Below are 22,462 nucleotides of genomic sequence, written 5' to 3'. Positions count from 1 at the left end.
AGTTCTGCATAACCCCTCGATATGCGAGATATTTATATAAAATAGTCACATTTCTTAATTTATTGTACTATGTTTCCTCATTAGTTCGTTTCGAATGATTTCATCTATATCTCATCGGTAAGTGTTGAATATTTCCAGTGAAAAACTTCCAGAACGCAAAATGTTAAGTACAAAAAATCCTCAAGATCAATTTCCCAAGTGTTTCTTAACCCTTTGCAGGCGAAGATTCCTCGAAACGTGCAAAACCTTTAGCAGCTGAAGTTAAATTATATATCGATTGCTTAATTAATAGGAAAAAAGTAAACTACGTGCTGATCTCTTGGTGTTTGACTAATTAAATCAATTGTTTACGACTCAGTCTTCAAAATGTGAACATCTGATCTCATCGAAATGTCGACATTCGTCCGCAAAGGGTTAATTCACCTGTGTTCGGCCGAATGATAGGCCATTGTCCTAGAAAACCGTTGACATTCGGCGATGCTGTCGTCTCAGAAAATTCGCTGGTACACGTAATTCCTCGATCGACGCGGTGAAAAATGTATCGCGACGTTTTAAGTGCCGGCGGCGATGGCCGCCGAAGCAGGAGCCAAGAAGTCTTGGGCATCATTGTTCTCCGGCAGCCATTAACAAGTTCCCAGCTTCTCAGCCCGACGTCCATGAGTTTGCAAAGTGATGGCACTTCAATCGACGGGAACGTCTGACTTCTCGATGTCGCCAATTAACTCGGAAGCACGGGGGAACGGGACATCAAAAAGTAAATCATTAACGATGCGGCGTTCCCGTGACACTTCGCCAGTTTCCGACTTATCGCGACGTGACGGTGACTCGATATCGGACACCCTCCCGCGATATTTTACCCCTTTCTTCCTCCACGCGTAATTACGAACAATAACTTCGTTTTACGCAATGCCGCGCCGATGATTTAATCTCGCTCTGCCTTTGGAATTTATTGGAAGAAGCTTTTACATTCGTTTGTTACTTATTGCTGCCTGGAGATCGAATATTAACAGCTCATGCTGAAATACACGGCTATATTATTTGTATTTTTAATGGAAAATTCGATTCGACGGGACGCAATAGTTAATTTGATTTTTAGAGGATCTTTTTTAATGCTGGATTTACAGACGTTTGTTGTAAACTTTATTCTCCTAGAAAGCTATGCGATCGTTTATATGGATCGCGGAAATTGTAAAATCAGAGTGTTGCAATGCGTTTTTGCGCAATTGCACGAATAGAAATCAACTTAAATTGTTTCTAAATAATGTTCAAACAATTCGATATTCGTAAAATTGACGGATTCTGTAAATCTAGCGTTAAGAATTGTTTTTGCGGGACTAGATGAATATTTACATTTGACGACTGATTGTATTTCTTTGTTTCCGTTGATTACTTTGCAACTTTGTTGCAGTGGAAATTATTTTTCAATATTCTCCATGAATTTTTATAATAGCTCTGTGTAGCCATTTCTACAAATTTAACCCTTTGCAGACGAGAATTGTTTACACCTTTGAAAACCTTTTGTATAAAAAAAGCCGAGTTACGCATCAAAGCCATAAAATACTAGAAAAATAGTGCACACCAATCTCAAGTAATCTGAACAATTAAATTACTATATACATTCGAAGTCTCCATTACGACAGCCATTTCCGCAAACCTAATCTCCTAACCTCAAAACTGCATCCAACAATTGAACCACGCCAAATCAAAATCAAAAACCATCACAATTCCACTTCCCAAATGCTACAAAATCGACCCAGAAATCGTAGAAAACAACAAACTTTCCACAACAAGAACGAAAACGCCAGTGAAGAACAAAAGAATCAACCGTTCCACGGCAAGAGCCAAAATGGCAACCAGAACCGCTGCACCTAGCCTCTCCACGGAACTCGATACAGCCCCATAAAAAGGGAGCACCGGTATCGTTCAAGATCCCCGAAGCGATCGATTGTTTCGCGAGAACCATTAACGAATTTCTAGCTTCTTAGTCCGCGTCCGGTCCAAAAGCGGCACTTCAATCGACGCAGACGCCTGGCGTCGTTAGTCTCGAAGCCGCCAATTAAGTCAAAAGGGGGAAAGTCTCGCGGAGTTCTCCGGGTCCTTCGCAGCGATGCGGTTCCTTTGCTCCGTCGGGAAAGGAAGAACAGGCGGAACCGGTGGGGAAGGGGGGAGCGAGGTCTTAGGGGCTGGGGGGAGGAACGGGGGAAGGGGCAGAGAGTGCACTTTGGCCCTGAACAACCTCTTCCTCCGTCGTGTCCCACGTGGGGCCTACCACTGACGTTATACACCCCGGCGAGATCGAAGTTCGAGTTGCCTGGGACACACCAGGATTGTGCCGTGGCCGCGACACGGGACTCGAACCGGGAGATTTGCTTCGATGGCATCAAACGAGTCGCATACCGCTGGACAAGGGCCGTGTCGAGTGTTAGGGGTTTCCGGGTACACGGGCCGGAACGTGTGCCAGAAAGGTGACTGACCTGTTTATTTGCTGGCCCTCGGGGCTGTAACTGATTAGACGTGGGATGGAGTTCGTGGTAGCTAATCTAGGATGTAGGGAAAATTCATTGCGGGGGGTGTTTAGTTAGTTTCTTTGGTTTTGAGGGTGCTAATTGAGAGAGGTTTTTGATTTTTAGTTTCGGAGACAGAGTGGAAGTTTGGTTAAGTATGTGGGATCATTCGAGAGGAGTGATTTGAGAAGGGAATTTGAATTGTTTGGTTGTTTGGGTATCTGTAAGCTGGAGGTATATGAAGGTAGGTTGAGTTAGGTTGGGTATAGATTTGTTTTGGTTGAATTTGATTAGGTATAGATTAGGTTAAGTTGAATTGGGTTAGGTATAGATCAGTTTAAGTTGAATTAGGTTAGGTCTAGTTCAGTATAAGTCGAATTAGATTAGGCCTAGCTCAATCCAAGTAGAATTAGATTAGGTTTAGACCAGTCTAAGTTGAATTAAATTAGGTATAGCTCAGTCTAAGTTGAATTATATTAGGTCTAGTTTAGTCTACGTCGAATTATATTAGGTCCAGCTCAATCTAAGGTGAATTAGGTTAGGTCTAGCTCAGTCTAAGGTGAATTAAGTTAGATCCATCTCAGTCTAAGTTGAATTAGGATACGTCTAGATCAGTCCAAGTTGAATTACATTAGGTCTAGTTCCGTCTAAGTCGAATTAGATTAGGCCTAGCTCAATCTAAATTGAATCAGCTTAGGTCCAGATCAGTCCACATAAAATCCAAACTAATCACCTCACGTCCACATTGTCCACAGTTCAAATTACTCAAAGACAGCTCCTCGCAATACTCTTACCAATTCTCTAAACCCTGCTCCCTCCGCCAAATCTCCAAACATCCTACAAAAGGGTACAAAAGACTAATTTGTCCATGCACATTCGCGTAGAAAGACCCAAAGATCCTCGCTAATGGTCCACGGTTGGCTGTGCATTACACGCAGCGAATGATCCCGCCACCCTTGCTAACGTTATTCCCAGGATAATCATAATCCCACCCCCAGCCTCGTGTACTCCCTTTCCTACTTCACGCCAGATTCCGTATGCCAGGGGTGGTCCGAGTGTTTCACACCCCTGACCCAGCAGCCGGGGGGTAATAGAAAAGACGAGAATGGATCCGATCCGACTGTTTTTCTGGTTTAGATACTCGTTTTCACGGATCGTTGCGCGGTGCCAAGGGTCGCTACAGGTCGCCACCCCCGCGCGAACCTTTCCCTGTGCACCCTTCCCGAACTGTCGATCGGGGGAATGATTTATGACGCGATAATAGTGGCCTCGAATCGCACTGGCGAGTTTTATCGCCGGTTAACCGGTTTGACGAGCGATACCGAAACATTTATTAACAGGTCGCCCCGTGAATGTCTTGTTTCATGGTTGTTTTTCGGTTTCCTTTGTTCCGGGGCTGGAAGATTTATCGTTCGAGGAACGGTACCGGTGTCGGGACTGTTTCACGTGTCAACCGGTGTTGGATTGTTTTATAAGGGAGGCCGCCGCCGCCGCGGCGAGTCGACTGAAAGGCGAATGTCGGCCTGTCGCGCGGTCGATAGGCAAAACAAGATGATTGTACACGATGTATGATTTATTCAACGATTCATCGGATAAGCAGGGCAGTGACCACTTACCGGCATGCGATGCATCCAGGATGCACGAGAGCGACAGCAGGAAGCTAGTCACCACCAGTGGCCACTTCATCTTCGGATCTGTGAAACAGAAAAACGTATTAATTGATAACTGTACGATTGAATTGGGAAACTTGCGTGTGAAAATGGAATCGTACGATTGTGTGCGGGCTGGGATGAGGTGAGGAGATTAAAACAGAATTGTTTTTCTTGTTATTTGTCGGACAACAAGGGTGTTAATGAGAGATAGAAATATTCACTTGATGAAGCTATTAATATGGAGAATAAAGATATTACTATACAATTTCATTGTTTTCCATATTATTGTTGAGCTAATGAGGCTACCAATACAGAAAATAAAAATATTTATATAGAATTTCATTGTTTTTATTATAATTCTCCACTTTAAAAGACTTTTAATATTATAAATAGGAATATAGAAAGATAATGTTCACTTAATGGAATTATTAACACTGGAACTACCAAGCAATAAGACTAATGTATTTACAATTTGTTATAAAAATTAGGCAACCAGATTTTCTAAGACTTTAAGAGCCCCCTATCGCTGCACTTGTAGAAATGCAGAAATTTATTTTGAAATTCCTCATCATCAATAAAAGCAGCTTTACCAACTCAGTAATGGCTACATATTAATCTTAAAATCAGCTATTTTGATCCTTCTAGTAATTCCAGCATTAACACACCCAAAAATATTAACCCTTTGCACTCGGAAGCTTTTCACTAGAATCATTCGACACTTTCCGATGATACATACCACTTGAAACGAACTAATAAGAGAACATTCGTAAATTAAGACACAAAGCCATTTTATATAAATATTTCACATATTAATGCATTATACAAAACTTAATATTATATATACCACTTTGTAATTTGTTATATCAAATCAAATGGATAAACTAAAATTTCATTATTTTCCATATTACTTTCCACCAGAACTACTTCACCATTAAAATATTGAAGTTCACAGAGAAACCCAAAGCCCATTTGCTAGAAATTCGGCCTTACGTCTGCTGTCACGCGCATCACGTGACCACGCGTTCAAGCTATTAACGTCACGCATAGGAAGCCTACAGAGACGGTTCTAATTACTTCCGCGGCAGTAAAGGGGCCAATGGAGCCGGCTTAATTGACTCTAAATGCCAGAAAAGTAGAGTGACTGGGCAAACGTTCGGCTAATATCAACCGCAGGTCCCTATACTTATCCGGCTTGTATGGTTTATCCTGTGGACCCTTCGCGGGCCACCGAGAAACAACACACTCGTCGCGAATTAATGCGCGTCGTGCTCGTTTCCAAACAGAACGGCTCTACAATTTGGGGGATGGCTCTTTTGTGCAGCGTGTATTATTGGCGAAGGTATACCCCTCTAATCCAGCTTTTGTCTAGCTGGAATTGGATGGTGACGGATGTGACCCTGAACATGTTTCGTCGGCGGCAGGTGGATCCCTTTTCACCTGACAGAAGTCACTTCGTGTTCTTGTCGTCTACTTTCGACTAGCTCAACACTAAAGCTACCGAACAGTTAACCCTTTGCACTCGGAAGTTTTTCACTAGAAATATTCAATAGTTTCCAATGGGTTATAGACGACATCCTTTAACCTTTTGCACTCGAAAGTTTTTCAATGGAAATATTCAACATTTTTTGACGAGATATAGGTCATATTGTTTGAAACTAATTTAACGATAATTCATAGATACATTAAGCAACAGAGGTGTTTTATTTAAATATTTCACGTAGCAATGCAAACTTTAATTTAAGATTAAATATTCAACTTCATAGTTTTGTTGTGTCGAATCATGTGGTGGCTGAGAGTCACCTCTCGAGTGCAAAGGGTTAAATTGACTTTTTGAAATTTATCTGTAGAAACTCCAAGAGTACATCTGTTGAGACTTCAGTCGATTTACAATTCAGTTTGCGTGCTGCTGAATCTATTTCTTGGATAATTTCTCAGAGAAACATTTATTATCTTTTTAATAATGGCAAAATAGCGACACTATGGGTCATTTTGACCCATCTGGTAGGTTTAGTGTTGACCTTTTGCGGTAAAATGACGAGTGCAACTCGTCAGTAATTTTTTTCGTGCGAAACCGTACAGAGACGAGGTGCGCTCGTAGCGCGATTGAAGTTACAGATAACATGTTTTTACGTGGACAAACTTTGCGCAGTTTCCAAATGAGAATAAATTATATTTAGTAGTAGTTTGCTAGGTTAGTTTTAATTAATATTATTTTAATTAGCAAAATGTATGAATCGTGAAATGAAACGTACAGTTTTCTCTAATGAAAATAAAATACTTGCCTTTTTAGAAGCACATGTTTTTAGAATTAAATCGTATTATTATTTTCCGAGTTTACTCGTATATTCTAAATTGACCTTTTGACTTTTATAATAACGATTAGAGACTTAGATTGAGGGAAAATGATTAAAGTGAGAAAATAAAATGGATTTTTGTATTTGTACAAATACAATACTGAGGGACCTATCGAATCTCGAGAGATGTATTGTTCTAATTTCTGTACAAACTTAAAATTGTATTCGTAGAATTGCGTTATCATTTAATCGTTGTACTGTAATTTGTATTATTACGATGACAAACATTTTCCTGACTGTTCTGTGAAATAGGTAATTGAGTAGAGGATTGTGTTTGTTGTCGAGCAGCTACGAATTAAGATGCTTACTCAAAGTTCAATATATTAAAGTAAAGCTTCGTCTAAATTAAATGCAATTTACATTAAGTAGAAGAAAGCATCAAAAAATAAAGCTCATTAGGACGAAAATTTCTGTAAAACGAAATCAAACCCGACACAACCTCGTCCAACGGTGCAAACATTTATTAATGGTAATTATTTGTGTATAATTGTGTGTGTTATGAACACACGAAAGCTTAATGGCATATGAACGAGGGAATAAATAATTGTGAGCAATTAATTCGTAATTGCGTCATTATAATTGTTCCCTGTTCCATGCAGTATGACTATAAATATGAAATACAGTAATGCACGATTTCGAATAAAACTCTAAAAGAACATGAGTTGCAGAAAGATACTAAAACTGAAATATATTATTCTCTTCAGAATAAATTGTTCTATAGAGGAGAGTCGAACAGAATAATCAGCACGGGATCAATCCCGACTCGTTGTCTCATTTCTAAATGCCTGAGAACGAGAAAGGAAACCGGTGCCATCCGAGGCATTCTAATTCAATGCAATTTTCCGTACTAACGCGAAACAGTTCGCTATGAGAGAAGATCAATGTTTCACGGAATGGAATGAGGCAGACGTAAATTCCCGATCTCCGGAGCATCTTTGAGAACCGCGGCACGGACGAACAGTTTCGTCGCGTTCGAGGTAAACGATCGCTCGACTGATTTTCTTTTTTCTCTCTGCCAGAGGGACGACGACGGAGCTGCCAGTTAACGTAAGAAAGAGAAAGATAAAAGGGAGTAGAGCTAATGTCTACGAGGAAGCTTTTATTTTTCGTTATCTGCTGGATCCTGCCACAATAGCCAGGTGTCTGGGGCAGTGTCAAAGTGTACTGTTTAGGAAACATCGTGAAAATTTAGTAACACAAACCTTCGAATTTTTATATTAATCCACTTTATATTAGCCCAGAATTTTCAAATTAATATTTTGTTGAATCCGGACTCGACTAGAGACCAGTGTAATTTATTAAATGAATTACCATGCATCAGAAACATGAAAATGAAATTGAAACAGAACGAAATCAGTTTCAAACAAAAAACTTCATCAAACGAGGTGAAACTCTCCTCAAACGAAGCGAGACTTCCCATAAAACACAACCTCACAACAACAAAGTAGCTACAAAACAATCTGAAGCTTCCACGAGCCAAACAAAACCTCCACGGGAAACACTCTAAACCCTCATCAAACTTCTTCAAACATCGTCCAACATCATCCTCAAACTGCCCCCTAAAAAATTCCACAAAATTCCCCTGGGAAAGCAGACAATCGCCGAACACAAAGCCCGTCTCGCTAACTACCGAAAAATACAGAACACTTCAACATCTTCAACCCCGGATGCCCGTGCGCGCTGCAGTCTTACCACGGACAAGATACAAAAAGGGGAGTGGGGGAAATAAAGGGAAGAAATAACCGTGGAAAGGAGCGTTTACAGCGAAACACGAGCGAATGAAAGGATCCCCGGTAATTTGCTTTCACCGCACGCCGTGGGTGGAAAAGAAAAAGGGGTTGGTGATCGTGGACGGATTAAACAACGCGCGGATTTTCGTGGGGCGAAGCAGCAATGCGGAAACCGGATGTCGGCCGCGTTTCCTTATCCGCGGCGCGGCCCGCCCGGTAAGAAAGGACAGGGGCCGGGTAGGAAAGAGCTAATATCCTGCAGGAAGAGGAGCCTTTATTTTTCTTTATTAGCCCGGCAACAATGGCGGAGCACGCGCCGGTGTCAATGGTCTGGCTTTTCGCAAGCCCGGGCTATCCTGCGGAACCAACGGAGCGGATGAGACGGGCCGCGTCTGCGGATTCCCCCAGGTTCGATGTCTGGGCTCAGGGAACAACGGGAACGATGCTCGTGGCGATGCGTTTCGAAGAGTCCCGAGGTGGATGGGGGTGGAGACCGCCGGGGATGGACTTTTTCGCTAAGATTGGCTGCGTGCCTTTTATAATAATTACTGGGCGGCTTGAAAATTTAGGTGCTCCGTTGCGTTACTGTGTTTTCGTCGTTTCTGTTGTGTTATCAGGTTTTTGTGGGTTTCGTCGTGTTATCAGGTTTTCGTGAAATTTGTCGTATCATCAGGCTTTTGTGATGTTGTTGTGTTATTAGGTTCTTATCGGTTTTGTTATGTTATTACGTTTTTGTGGGTTTTGTCGCGTTATTATGTTCTTGTGATTGTTGTGTTATCATGTTTCTGTGTTTTTTGTTGTATTATTGTAGTGGTGTATTGTGTATTGCACCTACTGCTGTGTTATTTGTTATGTTACTAAGGTATTGTATTATTTGTTGCAGTATTGTGCTTTTTATTATACTTTTTATTATGCAATTATACTACTATACTAATTATTATACTTACTATCATATTACTTATTGTACCGTTGCACTATTATACTTTTTATTGTACAATCATAAAATTACACTGTCAACTATTTGTTTAATCTAAAATTACCTACTATTACACTATTTATCATACTACTGTATCATATTTTTGTTATACTATAGTAACTTTATACCGTATATCATACCTGCCATCAGAATATTTATAATACTACCATCCTATCACATCACACACTAGAGCATTTAACACCATTTCACTTTCTACATACAATTTTTCAACACCACAGTCTAAACCACAAATATCCCCCGCCCACGCCGTCAACAACAAAGTTCAACCGAGCGATAAAAGCGTTTCGTCCGCAGGAAACAAATGAACCACAGTCTCGAATTTAAATCACGCGAAGGGTTCAATTCTTCATCCCCGCAATCTCTATTTACATCTCATCCAACGATCATCTATCAATCCCATCACACGATGCAACAAAGTCCTACAATCACAGCTCGAACCGTTGCACACAGGAACACGTGGCCCGAAGTGACGCCCCGGTAAAAAAGCGAACACGGGACGACGGGCGAAAAACGAGCAAAGGAGACGAACAGGTAGCACACCGGGAACAGAAGGAGGAGGCCGGGAGGGGGAGGAGGATCGAGAATACAGCCAGCCCGGAGAATGGAGCGCAGAAAAAGGGAAGGGTTCGAATAGAAACGGGACCTCGGTCGAATTGTACGTACCGTGAACGAAGAAGAGAGGGAAAAAAAGGAGAGCGAAGGGAGTCGGGGACAAGAAGAAGTAAAAGGAGGCGGACGATGCTGGTTAGAACAGAAACAGACCCAAGGAAAGGAGAGAACATCGCCTCGGGCGCCTCTTCGTGCACATTCGCCCCTCGCCCCCTTTTTCAGCCGAGAGACATCCCCTATCTACACTCCGCCTTTCCAGAACTCTTTCGTGCTACCCCCCGCTCGTCCTTCCGCGCGCTCTGCCACCCCTAAATAGCCATGTGACGCTGCCAGCCACCGTATTACCGACGACCATATATCCTGCACTAAACTGGAAACTTTTAACTTTAATTCGGTACACTGGAAGTTAAAAAATCGTGGCTGGATTCAGCAGCAGATCGGTTAGAAGGGATTGCTGGATGAAGAGGTTTCTTTAATTTTTGCAGAAGTTGGCGATCTATCGCAATTTTTAGTATGTTAATGTAATTTTTGTTTGTTGTTAGTGGTACTGTCTTAAAGTAGAAACCTTTTGCTTCAATTTGGTGTGTTAGAAGTTAAAAAATTGTGGCTGAATTCAGGAGCAGATCGGTTAGAAGCGATTTTTGAATGAAGAGGTTTCTTTGGTTTTTGGAGAATTTGGTGATCTATCGTAATTTTTAGTATGTTAATGTATTTTTTGTTTGTTGTTAGTGGTACTGTCTTAAAGTAGAGACCTTTAGCTTCAATTTGGTGTGTCAGAAGTTAAAGAATTGTAACTGGATTCAACAGGAGATCAATTAGGAACAAATGATGCCTGAAAAGTTCACTTTAATTTTGAGTGCAACAGACGATCTATCGCGATTTTCGATATGTTACCACGATCTCTATCACTTTTCAATGATCTCATCTTAAAATATAAACTTCCAGCTTCAATTTAATGTACCAAAGGTTAACAAAATCTTCACAGAAGTCCATGAAACATCAATTACAAGCACACGGCATTGAACAATTCACACATTATACAACAATACGCAACATTCACAAGTTGTCTGATCCCAAAATAACTCTTCCAACAAACAAAAGCTCCCCGGATTACTAATTTCAGTACAGTTTCCAGTAAATCGAACGAGGAAACGTTAGTCGATGTGGGATTCTTTGCAGGAATTTAATTCCTTTGCCTCCAATGGTATAAAAGTCTCGCGGCCCCGTCCGTCGCAGCGGCACGCATTTATATGCATGCGCGCGGAAACAAGTGCACCGGAATACGAATCTATTTGTACAGCATCCTTGGGGACGCGATATCGAATAACGCGGTCTCTCGTGTCGCCAGCCACCGTAATCCAATGATACAACGTGAATCCGGCGACTGCCGGCAGTCTGCATTATGACACGCGTCGGATTATGCATGCCGCTTAATGTCTCCTGCTGACAGAAACGATTGTTGTAATGACTCCTACCGCGGAATTCTAGCAATTACAAAGACAACACCTTCCAACACTGAATAAGACGCACGAATCAATTCAGTTGCGAAACGTTTACCCCATCAAACTTTTTATTTAACCACTGTTGGTAATATAGATTCTTCTAAATCTTTGAAAAGGCAATTATGAATTTTACAAACCATACAATTCGGGATAATCGTAATTCTAAACGAATAACCTTAAAATTTTTAAAAATTTTAATTTCTTAATACATTCTTTGACATTTTCTCGCAAATGTTACCATAAGAATTTAGTGTTAAATAATTTATTATTAATAATATAGATTTCTAAAAAGTCCTAATATCTTTATCTCCAATTCCATTATACTTTGGATATCAATTTCTTATTCTAGGGGATAAATAATAATTCTGTAATAAAGAAAGAAATAATAGTTATAAAATACAGAGAAAAAATGATAATAAAAACAATGGTGAATACTAAAAACAGTATCAAAGGCAGCATGTACAACGCGCTAAAATTTCCCCAGAAAAGTTTCCTGAAGGGTAAAGCTGACCATATTGGTTCTTTCGACGGTGCAACCTTTTAAAGGATTAATTCGATCATATCTAATATACTCGGACACGGGTGCCGGAATTCCCGGGTTCTCGCAATCGAGCCAAGTGCACTGTTTACATGCAATTTTCGTGCAACGTTTAACCGGTAATTCGCGTTAATGCTGCTTTAACAGATAAATACGAGCTGGGGATAGAACGAGTGCCGAGGAAGGGCTCGAGGAGGGGCGCGCGTAATTTCGGTGTAATTACGGAACCAGGGATAACTCGTTTCCGAACGAATCGGGATTACTTAACAGTCGGCCGGCCGGGAAAGAAATGAAGTGTGATTGAAGGAAACACACTTGAATGTTTCGGCAACGATTTTCTGCAACGTTAACCCCTTCCACGTCGACTAATAATTAGCCCTCCGCCGTTTCGACTATTCTTTGTTCACTTCGAAATTCGTAACAAACCTTAATTAAATTTCTAATTAAACGTGTCACTTTGATCATTTTCATAATTTCACTTGGGAATAATTAAAATATTGTCAACGAATGGTATAACGAGTATAGGGGAAATTAGCGAGATTCCTATTGCAATGAAATATAATTATTTGACGTTGAGAAAGGGGTTAATTGGGTGGTTAGAGAACTTCAGAGAAAGTTTGTTGGACGTTCTACAGGGAAGAAATAATAATTTTTAATAATTTTCAGGACTTTTTCGTTTAGTTCGATGCATAAGTAATATAGGAAAGTGGCGTTTAGTATGAAAATATTGAAAAATTCAAAGATGCCCAGGCTCTTTTGGAAATGGAGATTAGTCAAAATTATCGGTGCATCGCTCGGAGATTAATAACATTCGAACGGTATTTATTCGATCGTCTATTTGCCGTCACGGCTACGTCTCATTAACGATCGGGATACACCGTTAGCCGCGCGACCCGATAGAAACGTCCATTAATTTTAACGATGACGAGCTGTAATAATTCCACGGTGACGTCACGGTTCGACTAGTGCCACGCCGCGTCTTTTCGCGAAATTTTCGCTCTATATGCAAAATAAATTATTTCTGCAACTCATTTGCGAAAAAAGGTTCGATCGATCCGTAGTTACAGCCGGGCGTATTTTTTTCTTTCGTTTATTTTTCGTGATTTTCGCGTTTTCCGTCGAAAACGCCACCACTGATCTTCGTAATGGACAATTTCATCCGGTGATGGTTATTGTAAACTGTCCTTTTGGATTATTGAATTTTTATCAATGGCTCCGACGCCATTTTCGATGCAGATGGCGTTCTTATTAATTAAATATACTGTTATTAGCCTCTAAAATAATAACTTGTTTCGCTGAAACTGCAGAATTTATATAGGTAAAGGATAATCAATATCAATTACTTTCAAATTCTTTATCTCAGAAGCTTCATCCTTCAAAAACCAGTAACATAACCTCACTTTTTGAAGTACCCAACAAACCTAGCTTATTGCTTAACAAAACCGATTGATTTTATAACTACAAGAAAATTGTACGATCATTTCCTTCAATAAATACTTAATAACAACAACAATTAATTCCTACACCATCCACTAAAAAAACTACCAAAAACACCTTCTCAACCACGAAACATCGCACAAACATTCTTAAAAACATCAATTCTCCATTCCCATTAACCCCTTGCCGTACAGTGACGAATGAGACTCGCGATCGAGATTTCTAGACTAACTTAACAACAATCGATGTTATCCATTACCCACGGATCAAAGCAAACAACTATTTTTCTATTATCATTGTATAATCTCCAAATAAAATTTCCACTGAAGTACGATGGACAATTTTGTTGCATTTCTTCCAAATTGTCGATAGTAGAATGGTACATGAGCTTAGTGGCGAAAGTAAATAGTACGCCAAGGGGTTAAAAATCAACAAACACCCTCTACACATCCCCAACCCCTTCAAACCTAACACACCCTCCCACACCAAGCAACATTACATCTCCAATACAAAAATCACATCCGCCAATTACCGATCCCAAAATCCAGTCGAACCGCGAACCGGTCCACCGGAAAGGAAAACACCAAAACAAAGTCCCGCCATTAAAACTCTCATCGCGTAGCCAGGCCAGCGATCCATCCCCTAAACTAAGACCGGCCGCAAATCCACCGATCGCTCGTTCCTTTTGATTCCTCCCGACAGGCCAGCGAGTCGACTAAAATACTGTCCAATTTCGTTCGGCTTCAGAATTGCGGACAGATTTAGAGGACACACCGCCGGCACCATAGACCGGAACAGCGGCGAAGAAGGGAAAGAGAGGGATAGACAGGTTTAGCGTTGCCCGCCTAGATGGCTGGCGGGTGGGGGGCAACAACGCGGCTTATTTTCCTCGAGGTGCACGTCCGCATGCGTCACGGGACGTCATACAGGGGGACGTACAGATTGAAATCCGAGCATCGATCGAGACATAGGCGAATTCCGCGATACCGTCCGTCTGCCCGTCCGTCCGTCCGTCTGTCCGCCGGTTCGACGATACAGGGGAAAGCCTGTGACCCAGGGAGCCAGCGGGAATACCTAGCCGAGTGTCACGGGAATCCCGCATTTTTTCTCGTCCGATATGGAGCCGCGGCGATCCCGGCTAGATATTCAATTAATCTTCGCCCGGGAATCGATTCCTGCCGATATGCCGTATCCCGCCGCCGTTTGTTCCTCCTTCCGAGGGCATTTTTATCGCGTGTAATGCCCGCGAGAACCGACCACCGGGGGCCAATATTTCAAACTCTTAACGCTCGATCGAGGAATCCACGTGAAACGCCCCGTCCCGTTCTCCGTGGTACACCGATGTACCCGTTGTTTAAAATAATTGAGGAATTGATGGGGGCGTACGGTCCGGGAGCTGGTCTTTGGGAAATCGGCTTTGGAACGAGGTTTTTGAGTGTTGGGAAATCGTTGGGGTATTTGAATTGAATGCTGAGATTGTTGTTTGGTTGATTTGGAAGCGGGACATTGCAGTTGATGACGTTTGGATTATGCATTTTTTATTTTTGTGTGGGTGTTGTTTAACGTAATTGAGGAATTGGTAGGGTGGTGCAAATAATTGGAATATTTGAATTGAATACTGAGTTTCTTTGGGGATTGGGAATGATGATTTGAGAATTTGCAAATTTCGTTTTATGCAGGTGCGTTTGGGAATCTTGAAATGGAGTAGAACGGAAGTGGAACTGTTTCGTTGATTCGGTAGTGGAATATTATAGTGGACAAAGTGCAAATTATGCATCTTTTATGGAAATGAGGTGTTTGCAAACGTGATTGTGTTTGGGTAGTATAATTGATTGAAAACGACATATTTGAGAATGTAATTATTCGGAACTTGCTGTTTTTCAATATTATCTGAAACTTCTTTTGTAAAATGATGACTTACTGGAATTATAAGGATTTCTAATTTTGCAATTCAATTTTCAAAGTCCACTTGAATAACTAATACAAATCACAAGTTAATCGAATATTACTTACTAACAACAAACAATAAATCTAACAAACAATAAAACATTTACAATTCAAATACTTCATTGAACACTAAATATTTGTAACTTCTAACAAACCAAAAATATAATTCATCCACAATCCTCTACGCTCATCAAAGACCGCCACAGAATGGCAAATATAATCACCCTACCAATAGCAAAGCAAACAACAAGCAATAAAACATTTACAATTCAAATACTTCATTGGACACTAAATATTTGGAACTTCTAACAAACCAAAAATATAATTCATCCACAATCCTCTATGCTCATCAAAGAGCGCCACAGAATGGCAAATATAATCATCCTATCAATAGCAAACCGAACAACAAGCAATAAAACATTTACAATTCAAATACTTCATTGGACACTAAATATTTGGAACTTCTAACAAACCAAAAATATAATTCATCCACAATCCTCTACGCTCATCAAAGAGCGCCACAGAATGGCAAATATAATCATCCTATCAATAGCAAACCGAACAACAAACAATAAAACATTTACAGTTCAAATACTTCATTGGACACTAAATATTTGGAACTTCTAACAAACCAAAAATATAATTCATCCACAGTTCTCTATGCTCATCAAAGACCGCCACAGAATGGCAAAGTATGATCACACGACCGTCGAAACTGCATTTCGAGCGGAGAAATCAAATTAGCCTTCTTTCATGATCGACAAAAGCGTCCCAGCGAAACATCACGCAACAAATTACAAACCGAATGGAATTTTACTTCGCTGATTTACATTGATGATGTGATTACATTCCCCAAATATTATTCGACGCGTCGCTCATGACCGGAAGGTGTCCAGGCGTGTACCATTAGCTCACTCGAGGGCTATTGAATAATATTTGACTAAGCCATAGTTTGGCAGCCATAGTGTACAACCGAATTTCGAACTTGTCATTTCTCAATGAACGCTCCTAGCCAATGTTCCTACCAAACAAAGATGGCCGCTCGCCGGAAAACGTTACAATACGGCACGTCAACGTTCCTTACAATTGTCGCTCTTGTCGAACTTCCTATTCAAAACTGATGCCGGAGTTACATCGACGTTTCGCCGTGACTGGAGCGATCAGCTTACAAGCGACCAGTTTTCTTTAGAACCTTTTCAACGGACAAGAAAACGTGACGGGACGGAAGTGGTTTCGAAAATCGATTACTGGTTTGTACAGTCGGCCATGAGAGTTGATACGCGTTCGCTTTGCATTTGCTGTGTGCACAGAGATGTTTCAGTGATTTGAAAATATTTAATGGATAGGATTAGAAAAAGATTTTTAGAGAACATAAAATATAATCTATACCAAATCAGGGAAAGTAACTATGCGTGTATTGAAAACTTTTTTAGTGTGATTATTAGAGTAACTACAATAATTATATTAAATTTTGTATAATTTCATATTCAAACTATTATACAATAAGTTTCTAAATTTTCTGTTCTCAAGTTGCTCATAGTCTTCACTAAAATTCAAGGAACATACAATAATTTAAATCATTTGGATAAATAACGAGTGAATACTTGAAATAATTTTTCTTCGAAAATTCGAAAATAATTTCTCAAGCATACTGTACACCTATACGAAGTGACGTAACGTTCACGCTTTCCAAGAAAAATGGCATAAAACGGTAGCGAGGCGTCGAACGCCGAACAATTTCACGCCAGAAAGACCTGGAGTCGACTGACGACGCAGGAAATTAATACCCAACAGCGCGTTGCCTTTTAAAAAAAGTTCGCCTCCGGAAATTTCCGAAAAGCCGAGTTTTCATTGTGTCCGGGGCCACGAAGGTATCCGGAAACGATAACAACGGGCCACATAACCGGTGCGGATAAACAATAGTCGGCAAACAGAGAACGACAGGTTCTGCTTTTCCCTCCACCCCACGGAGGCCAATAATGGCCGACAGAAACGCAACGCTGGAACCGTGAAAACGGCAGTGGGAAAAAAATGTTCTCCCCTAGGAGAAAACATTTTCCTAGGATGCAACCGTATCCGGAATGAATTTCGAATCGGGTCAAACCGTTTCGTATTATACGAAGAATTTCGTTCGATCGAGAAAAATACTGATTTCATGAAAATTAAAAGGAAATCGGTTTCCCGGGGAAGAATTCGCGAGGTATAAGCCGAGATTAAGTCGGAATTCGATGTAACATTCAGATATCGTTTGATACCATTACTGTAATCCCTTCCGTTCTATTTTGAGGTTAGCCCGTTAACCGGCTGATTTCTTGACCGGTTTTAGTGAGAGGTAGGTGGATATAAGTAGCGCGGAGTAATAACGATTTGATGGGGTTTAATTTGCAGCGAATAGAGCTGTAAATTCATTTGTATTTTTGATTGTATGGGAACGTGATTGGACGCTTTGTGTGAATAGATAAGGAAATTGAAAGCTCATTTATGAGCTGGGACTAGATGATTTGGAAATTTAGAAATTTAGAGGATTGAATATTTCAACATTGGAAAAATCGAGATTTATAAATTTGGGAAATTGGAACATTAGAAAGTTGAGGGCTTGAAAACTTGGAAACTCAGAAGCTTGAAAATTTGAAAAATTTGAAAAATTTGAGAACTGGAAACTTAGAAACTTAGAAACATGGAAACTTGGAAACTTGGAAATTTAGAAACTTGGAAAATTGTAAGTTTAGAAACTTGAAAACTTAGAAAATTGGATATTTAGAAACTTGGAAACTTAGAAAACTGGAGATTTAGGAACTTGGGAATTTTGAAACTGGGAAACTTGGAAAATTGTAAATTTAGAAACTTGGAAACTTGGAAACTTGGAAAATTAAAATAGGAAAATTGGAAAATTGGAAAATCGGAAAATCGGAAAATTAAAATAGGAAAATTGGAAATTGGAAAATTGGAAAATCAGAAAATTGGGAAATTTGATAATTCATGACTGAAATTACTCAGCAAGTTAACGCTATATCCATTTTGATTTGTCACCGGTCTTGACCCAGAAGCAAATTCCTATTTAAAGAAGAGCCATTCGCCAGAAGCTCTTCAATCTTAATTATTCCATAATCATTATTCCGTTTAATCCGAACGCCCAGAGCATCAAGAGAAATTTATCGATTCTATTCGCGGGGAATGGGCTTGGTAGAGGCTTAAACATCCTCCGGCCTGTTTCATTAATTATTTATTTATTTATCTAGTCTTTATACGCTTTCCATCCCGCGCCGGCATTAAACAGCATTATACTTGATTATAATTCACCGTAATCCGCCGATGGTCCCCGAAGAGGCGGGCCACACCGTGGCCGCAACGCTTCTCACGCTGGAACCTTATTTATTATGAACAAACGGCCGTTTCCTGATTAAATCGAGCACCCGTAATAGGGCGTGCAGGTGTAATCCCACAGGAGAGAAAAAAAAATGGGGAACCAACGGGAGAACAGACTCGTTAACTTATAATCGATAATCCTCATCTGCCTGCAGCGCTACAAACGGACGGAAAATATTGACGAGCATTCTCCGGTGCCGATATTAAACCTTTCCGCGGGACAAGCAGACTGTTGTAAATTGACATAGGTCGCCCGCCCGTGGCAAATGGAACAAAGAGGATCGGCAGCGCGTCGCGCGACAAAGCGGATGCCGGACGACCCGCTCGCCCGGCTAATCGTCGGATTAAGCGGTATTCATTGAACTGGTTATCTTATAGACATGGATTCGTCGAGATTTCCCAGTTTTCTGGAAATCTGGAAGAACAGATTTAAGAATCACTGGGTGGCTATTGTTCAGGAATTCTTGCTCTTGGAGAATTTGAGTGTTCTTCAGGTTAGGAGATTGCTGGCGAAAGCCCTACTTGCATAGGTTAGGTTTAGCGTGGAGATTCTGGATATTTAGTGATGAGGATTCAGGAGTTTTGTAGTTAGAAAGAAGCCTGGACTTTGGGGATTGAGTGGTTTAGGTATTGAAGCAGATATTTGCTGGCGAAAGCCCAACTTGGATCTAATTTCTCAATATTTACAGTGTTAATAGAATAGACAGTTTAGCTTCTAAAATTTAAGTTCAGTGTATGGATTGTAGATGTTTAGCAATGAAAATTGAAGAATTATGATTAAAGAATTCGATTTAGGGGATTCAATTGTTTGGGAATTAAAAAGTTTTGTCGGCGAAAGCCCTATTTAGATAGGTTAGGTTTGATCTATGTATTCCAGGTGTATAGTGATAAATGATAGAGGATTTTCGTCGCCAGAAGAAAGATTAGACTTTGTGGATTCAGTACTTTAGGAAGTATAGGTAGTTGTTGGTGGAAGCCCTACCTGTACAGATTTGTCTTAACCTATATTACATAATTATCATCCAATATTTTACTGCACGGTTCACAACCTGTCACCTTGTGGTGTTAAAACATGTATACACTGCTCTAAGCACGTGTGACAGCATCTTCAGAAAGGGGTAGTTTGTCCAGCCTCTGATCACAGGTTCATTTGATGTTGCCGCCTCGTCCGGCCACTGGTTTCCATTCTTTGTGAACTGCCGCGGCACGTGCCCAGGCAAAGATCAGGTTTGCCAACGTTCGCCACTAGCCCCACATGATTCTCAATAGCCCAATAATCTAATTTTCAAAAGAAACAGCTTCCCTTTCTGAGTCAACCTAGTACAAACACTTGTCAATTTTCAAACACTTAAAAATTACAAAACACTAGACACTTTCAACATTTAATAAAAACAGAGAACCATCAGAAATATTTCAGTGGCTTTTTTTAAATTTGTTACAACAATTCTTGAATTTCTAAAATTTCCAAAAGGCATATATTACCTCTTTATCATAACAACCCTCAAGTTTCCAAAATTTATAAGAAACACAGATTACCCCATTATTACATCAACCTCTAAATTCCCAAAAACGACAAAACCACCCTTATCACAAGGACACATATCATTCCAAGATCCATTTCACAAAAAGGACTCAATTAGAACCACTAATCATCCACCTATTGTACACCCTCCATTAAACGAACTTCTCGCAGCCTTTAACCCCTGAAAACTCCACGCATATTTAAGAAATGTCAAACAATTTCACACCAAGATGCACGACTATAAACAAAAATGCATACTTCAGTCAATGTTCATTTAAAGTTCGTAAAGTTACACAACAAAAGAACACGTTAGACTTCCTGTGTCACAAACAAAATCATAAAGAAACTTTCCGCAGATGCACGAAGGAGCGAAGTACCTAGGTACTCGAAGGGTTAATTAAGAAAAACGGCTACAGCGATCAGAAGCCCGCGTCAACGATATATCCCCGTTTATTGGCCGGGTGACGGTGATAACGGATCGTTGTGCCGCGAAACGGTATCTACGCGGCGCGATGCATCGCGGTGCTTGTCACCGAGCCGTTACCTGACAATGCACGGTTCACGAGGCGGTCCGCGCGCGACTGCAAATTATTTAGGGCGTACCGTCTGGTCCGGGGTTTTGTTTAGATAATGCGACGATAGGAAATTGACGCTTATTCCCGTGTCCCTTGACACGATCTCCATATACCGATTGCGTCGGACAGTTCTGATAAATGTTTAGGAGTGTGAGTGCGGTGCGTGCGCGCCCGCTGAACGATCGAATTACGGGAACACGCGGGGACAGGGAACGGTAAGAGGCGTTCTATTCGATTCAATGGGACTAATATGCCTCAAACATTCGCGAATCAATGGCGATACAACTGCACAATGGTAATAGTGCTCTCTCTCCGGCGAGTATCTCGGCTAAATTAAGAGATTAAATTACAATGAGTCACAGATGCGCGTACCTTTCAATGGAATAATGGCGGATACTTCGAAATTTCTGTTCGCGTTCACGGTTGGCAGGCTGCTCGTCAGTTTAACGGCCGGCTGAATGATAATTTATGTATTGTTCGGCGGGATTAAAGTGTTCAACCGGAAGAATGTAAGTGCACGGGGTAAATAAGGTTTAATGTTAAGCTGCAGTTACGCTGACCTATATTTTTGAAGGAAAGTTATGGTTTCGTGGAGATTGCTGTTTCGAGATGGCTTAGTATGGTATAATATATTGTTATGGTCCAGCGTTTTTTTGCGGAAAGTGAGGTTGAAAAATGGGATATTTTGTGTCGAGGGTGAGTATGGGAGTGTGTTTATTATTTTGGAAACGGGGTTACTAGGTTTAAGAGATTTGTTGGAATTGTAACGGTTGTTGTACGGATTTTTGGAGATTTGTCGTTTTTAGATTGAATGGTTTTGAAAGTGATGGGACAAAGGTATCGACTTGCGTTACGTGTAAAATTAAAAGTGTAAGATAACTTGCTTAACAATAATTTGCATAACAAAATGCAACACATGTGCTCTAATTTCTCAATATCTTTCCTTCAAAAACAACAGAAAATTAAGCTCTCGAAATTCCTAACCTTCTAGCACGATAAAACGCAATCCATGTGATCTAATTTCTCAATATGTCCCCCTAAAAAAATAGGAAATTAAATTCTCGAAATTCCTAACTTTCAAGCACAACGAAATGCAAATGCACCATGTGATCTGATTTCTCAATATTTCCACTATCAAAAACAATAGCAAATTAAGCTCTCGAAATTCCTAACTTTAAAGAACGATAAAACTCAACCCATGTGATCTAATGTCTCAATGTCTCCCTCTCAAAAATAAAAAAATGAAGCTCTCAAAATTCCTAACTTTCAAGCCCTAAAAAAAGGAAAGAAAAGTCCTATTTCTCCAATTACCCTTTCCCCCGTAAGCGCTCGCGGCGCGTTAAGAAGCAGTAAACGTAACCCCCGGAATTCATTACGTTTCGCGAGGCCAATTCTCTTCTAAACGTGACTTACTTAAGCCACTTTAAAGACAACTGCCGCAACCGGCCGCTCGGAGATGCGCGTTTAACCCTCTCGTGCTCAATTGTACCGCTCGAAATTAAAACTACTCTCCCGTGACACACCTACCGGTGCACTATCCTTCACGATGACTTTTTTTCTCCTCTTATTATGTAAGAGGGGGCGGGGGAAGAGAAAAAGGCGGCACGATAAAGAGCATGAGGGGTGCGGAGGGGGGGGGGGGGTGGTGGTGGAGTAACGTGTATACCGTGTCGCGGCCGCAAGTCCAGGCCAATTAAATTAAATTAATTCAAATGCGCACGATAATGGA

At 40.7% G+C, this 22,462-nt stretch overlaps 1 protein-coding gene across 10 annotated transcripts in view; it reads right to left on the bottom strand.

Moving 5' to 3' along the window:
* Positions 1–22,462, bottom strand: part of LOC116424529 (uncharacterized) — a 368,994-nt gene that overhangs the window by 173,586 nt on the left and 172,946 nt on the right. For 3 of the 10 annotated variants that reach the window (XM_076365198.1, XM_076365207.1, XM_076365208.1), the window contains one exon: positions 4,121–4,198. In XM_076365198.1, the coding sequence (XP_076221313.1) occupies positions 4,121–4,190 (70 nt within the window). In that variant the 5' untranslated portion in view covers positions 4,191–4,198. Of the gene's footprint in view, positions 1–4,120; positions 4,199–19,685; positions 20,737–22,462 lie in introns of those variants that run through there. The other 7 variants (XM_076365205.1, XM_076365202.1, XM_076365203.1 and 4 more) reach the window with 7 other exon arrangements.

The sequence above is a fragment of the Nomia melanderi genome, chromosome 2, assembly GCF_051020985.1.
Source record: "Nomia melanderi isolate GNS246 chromosome 2, iyNomMela1, whole genome shotgun sequence".
Lineage (NCBI taxonomy): Eukaryota > Metazoa > Arthropoda > Insecta > Hymenoptera > Halictidae > Nomia > Nomia melanderi.
The sequence above is the reverse complement of the archived record's forward strand: the minus strand, read 5'-3'. Positions and strand labels throughout refer to the sequence as shown.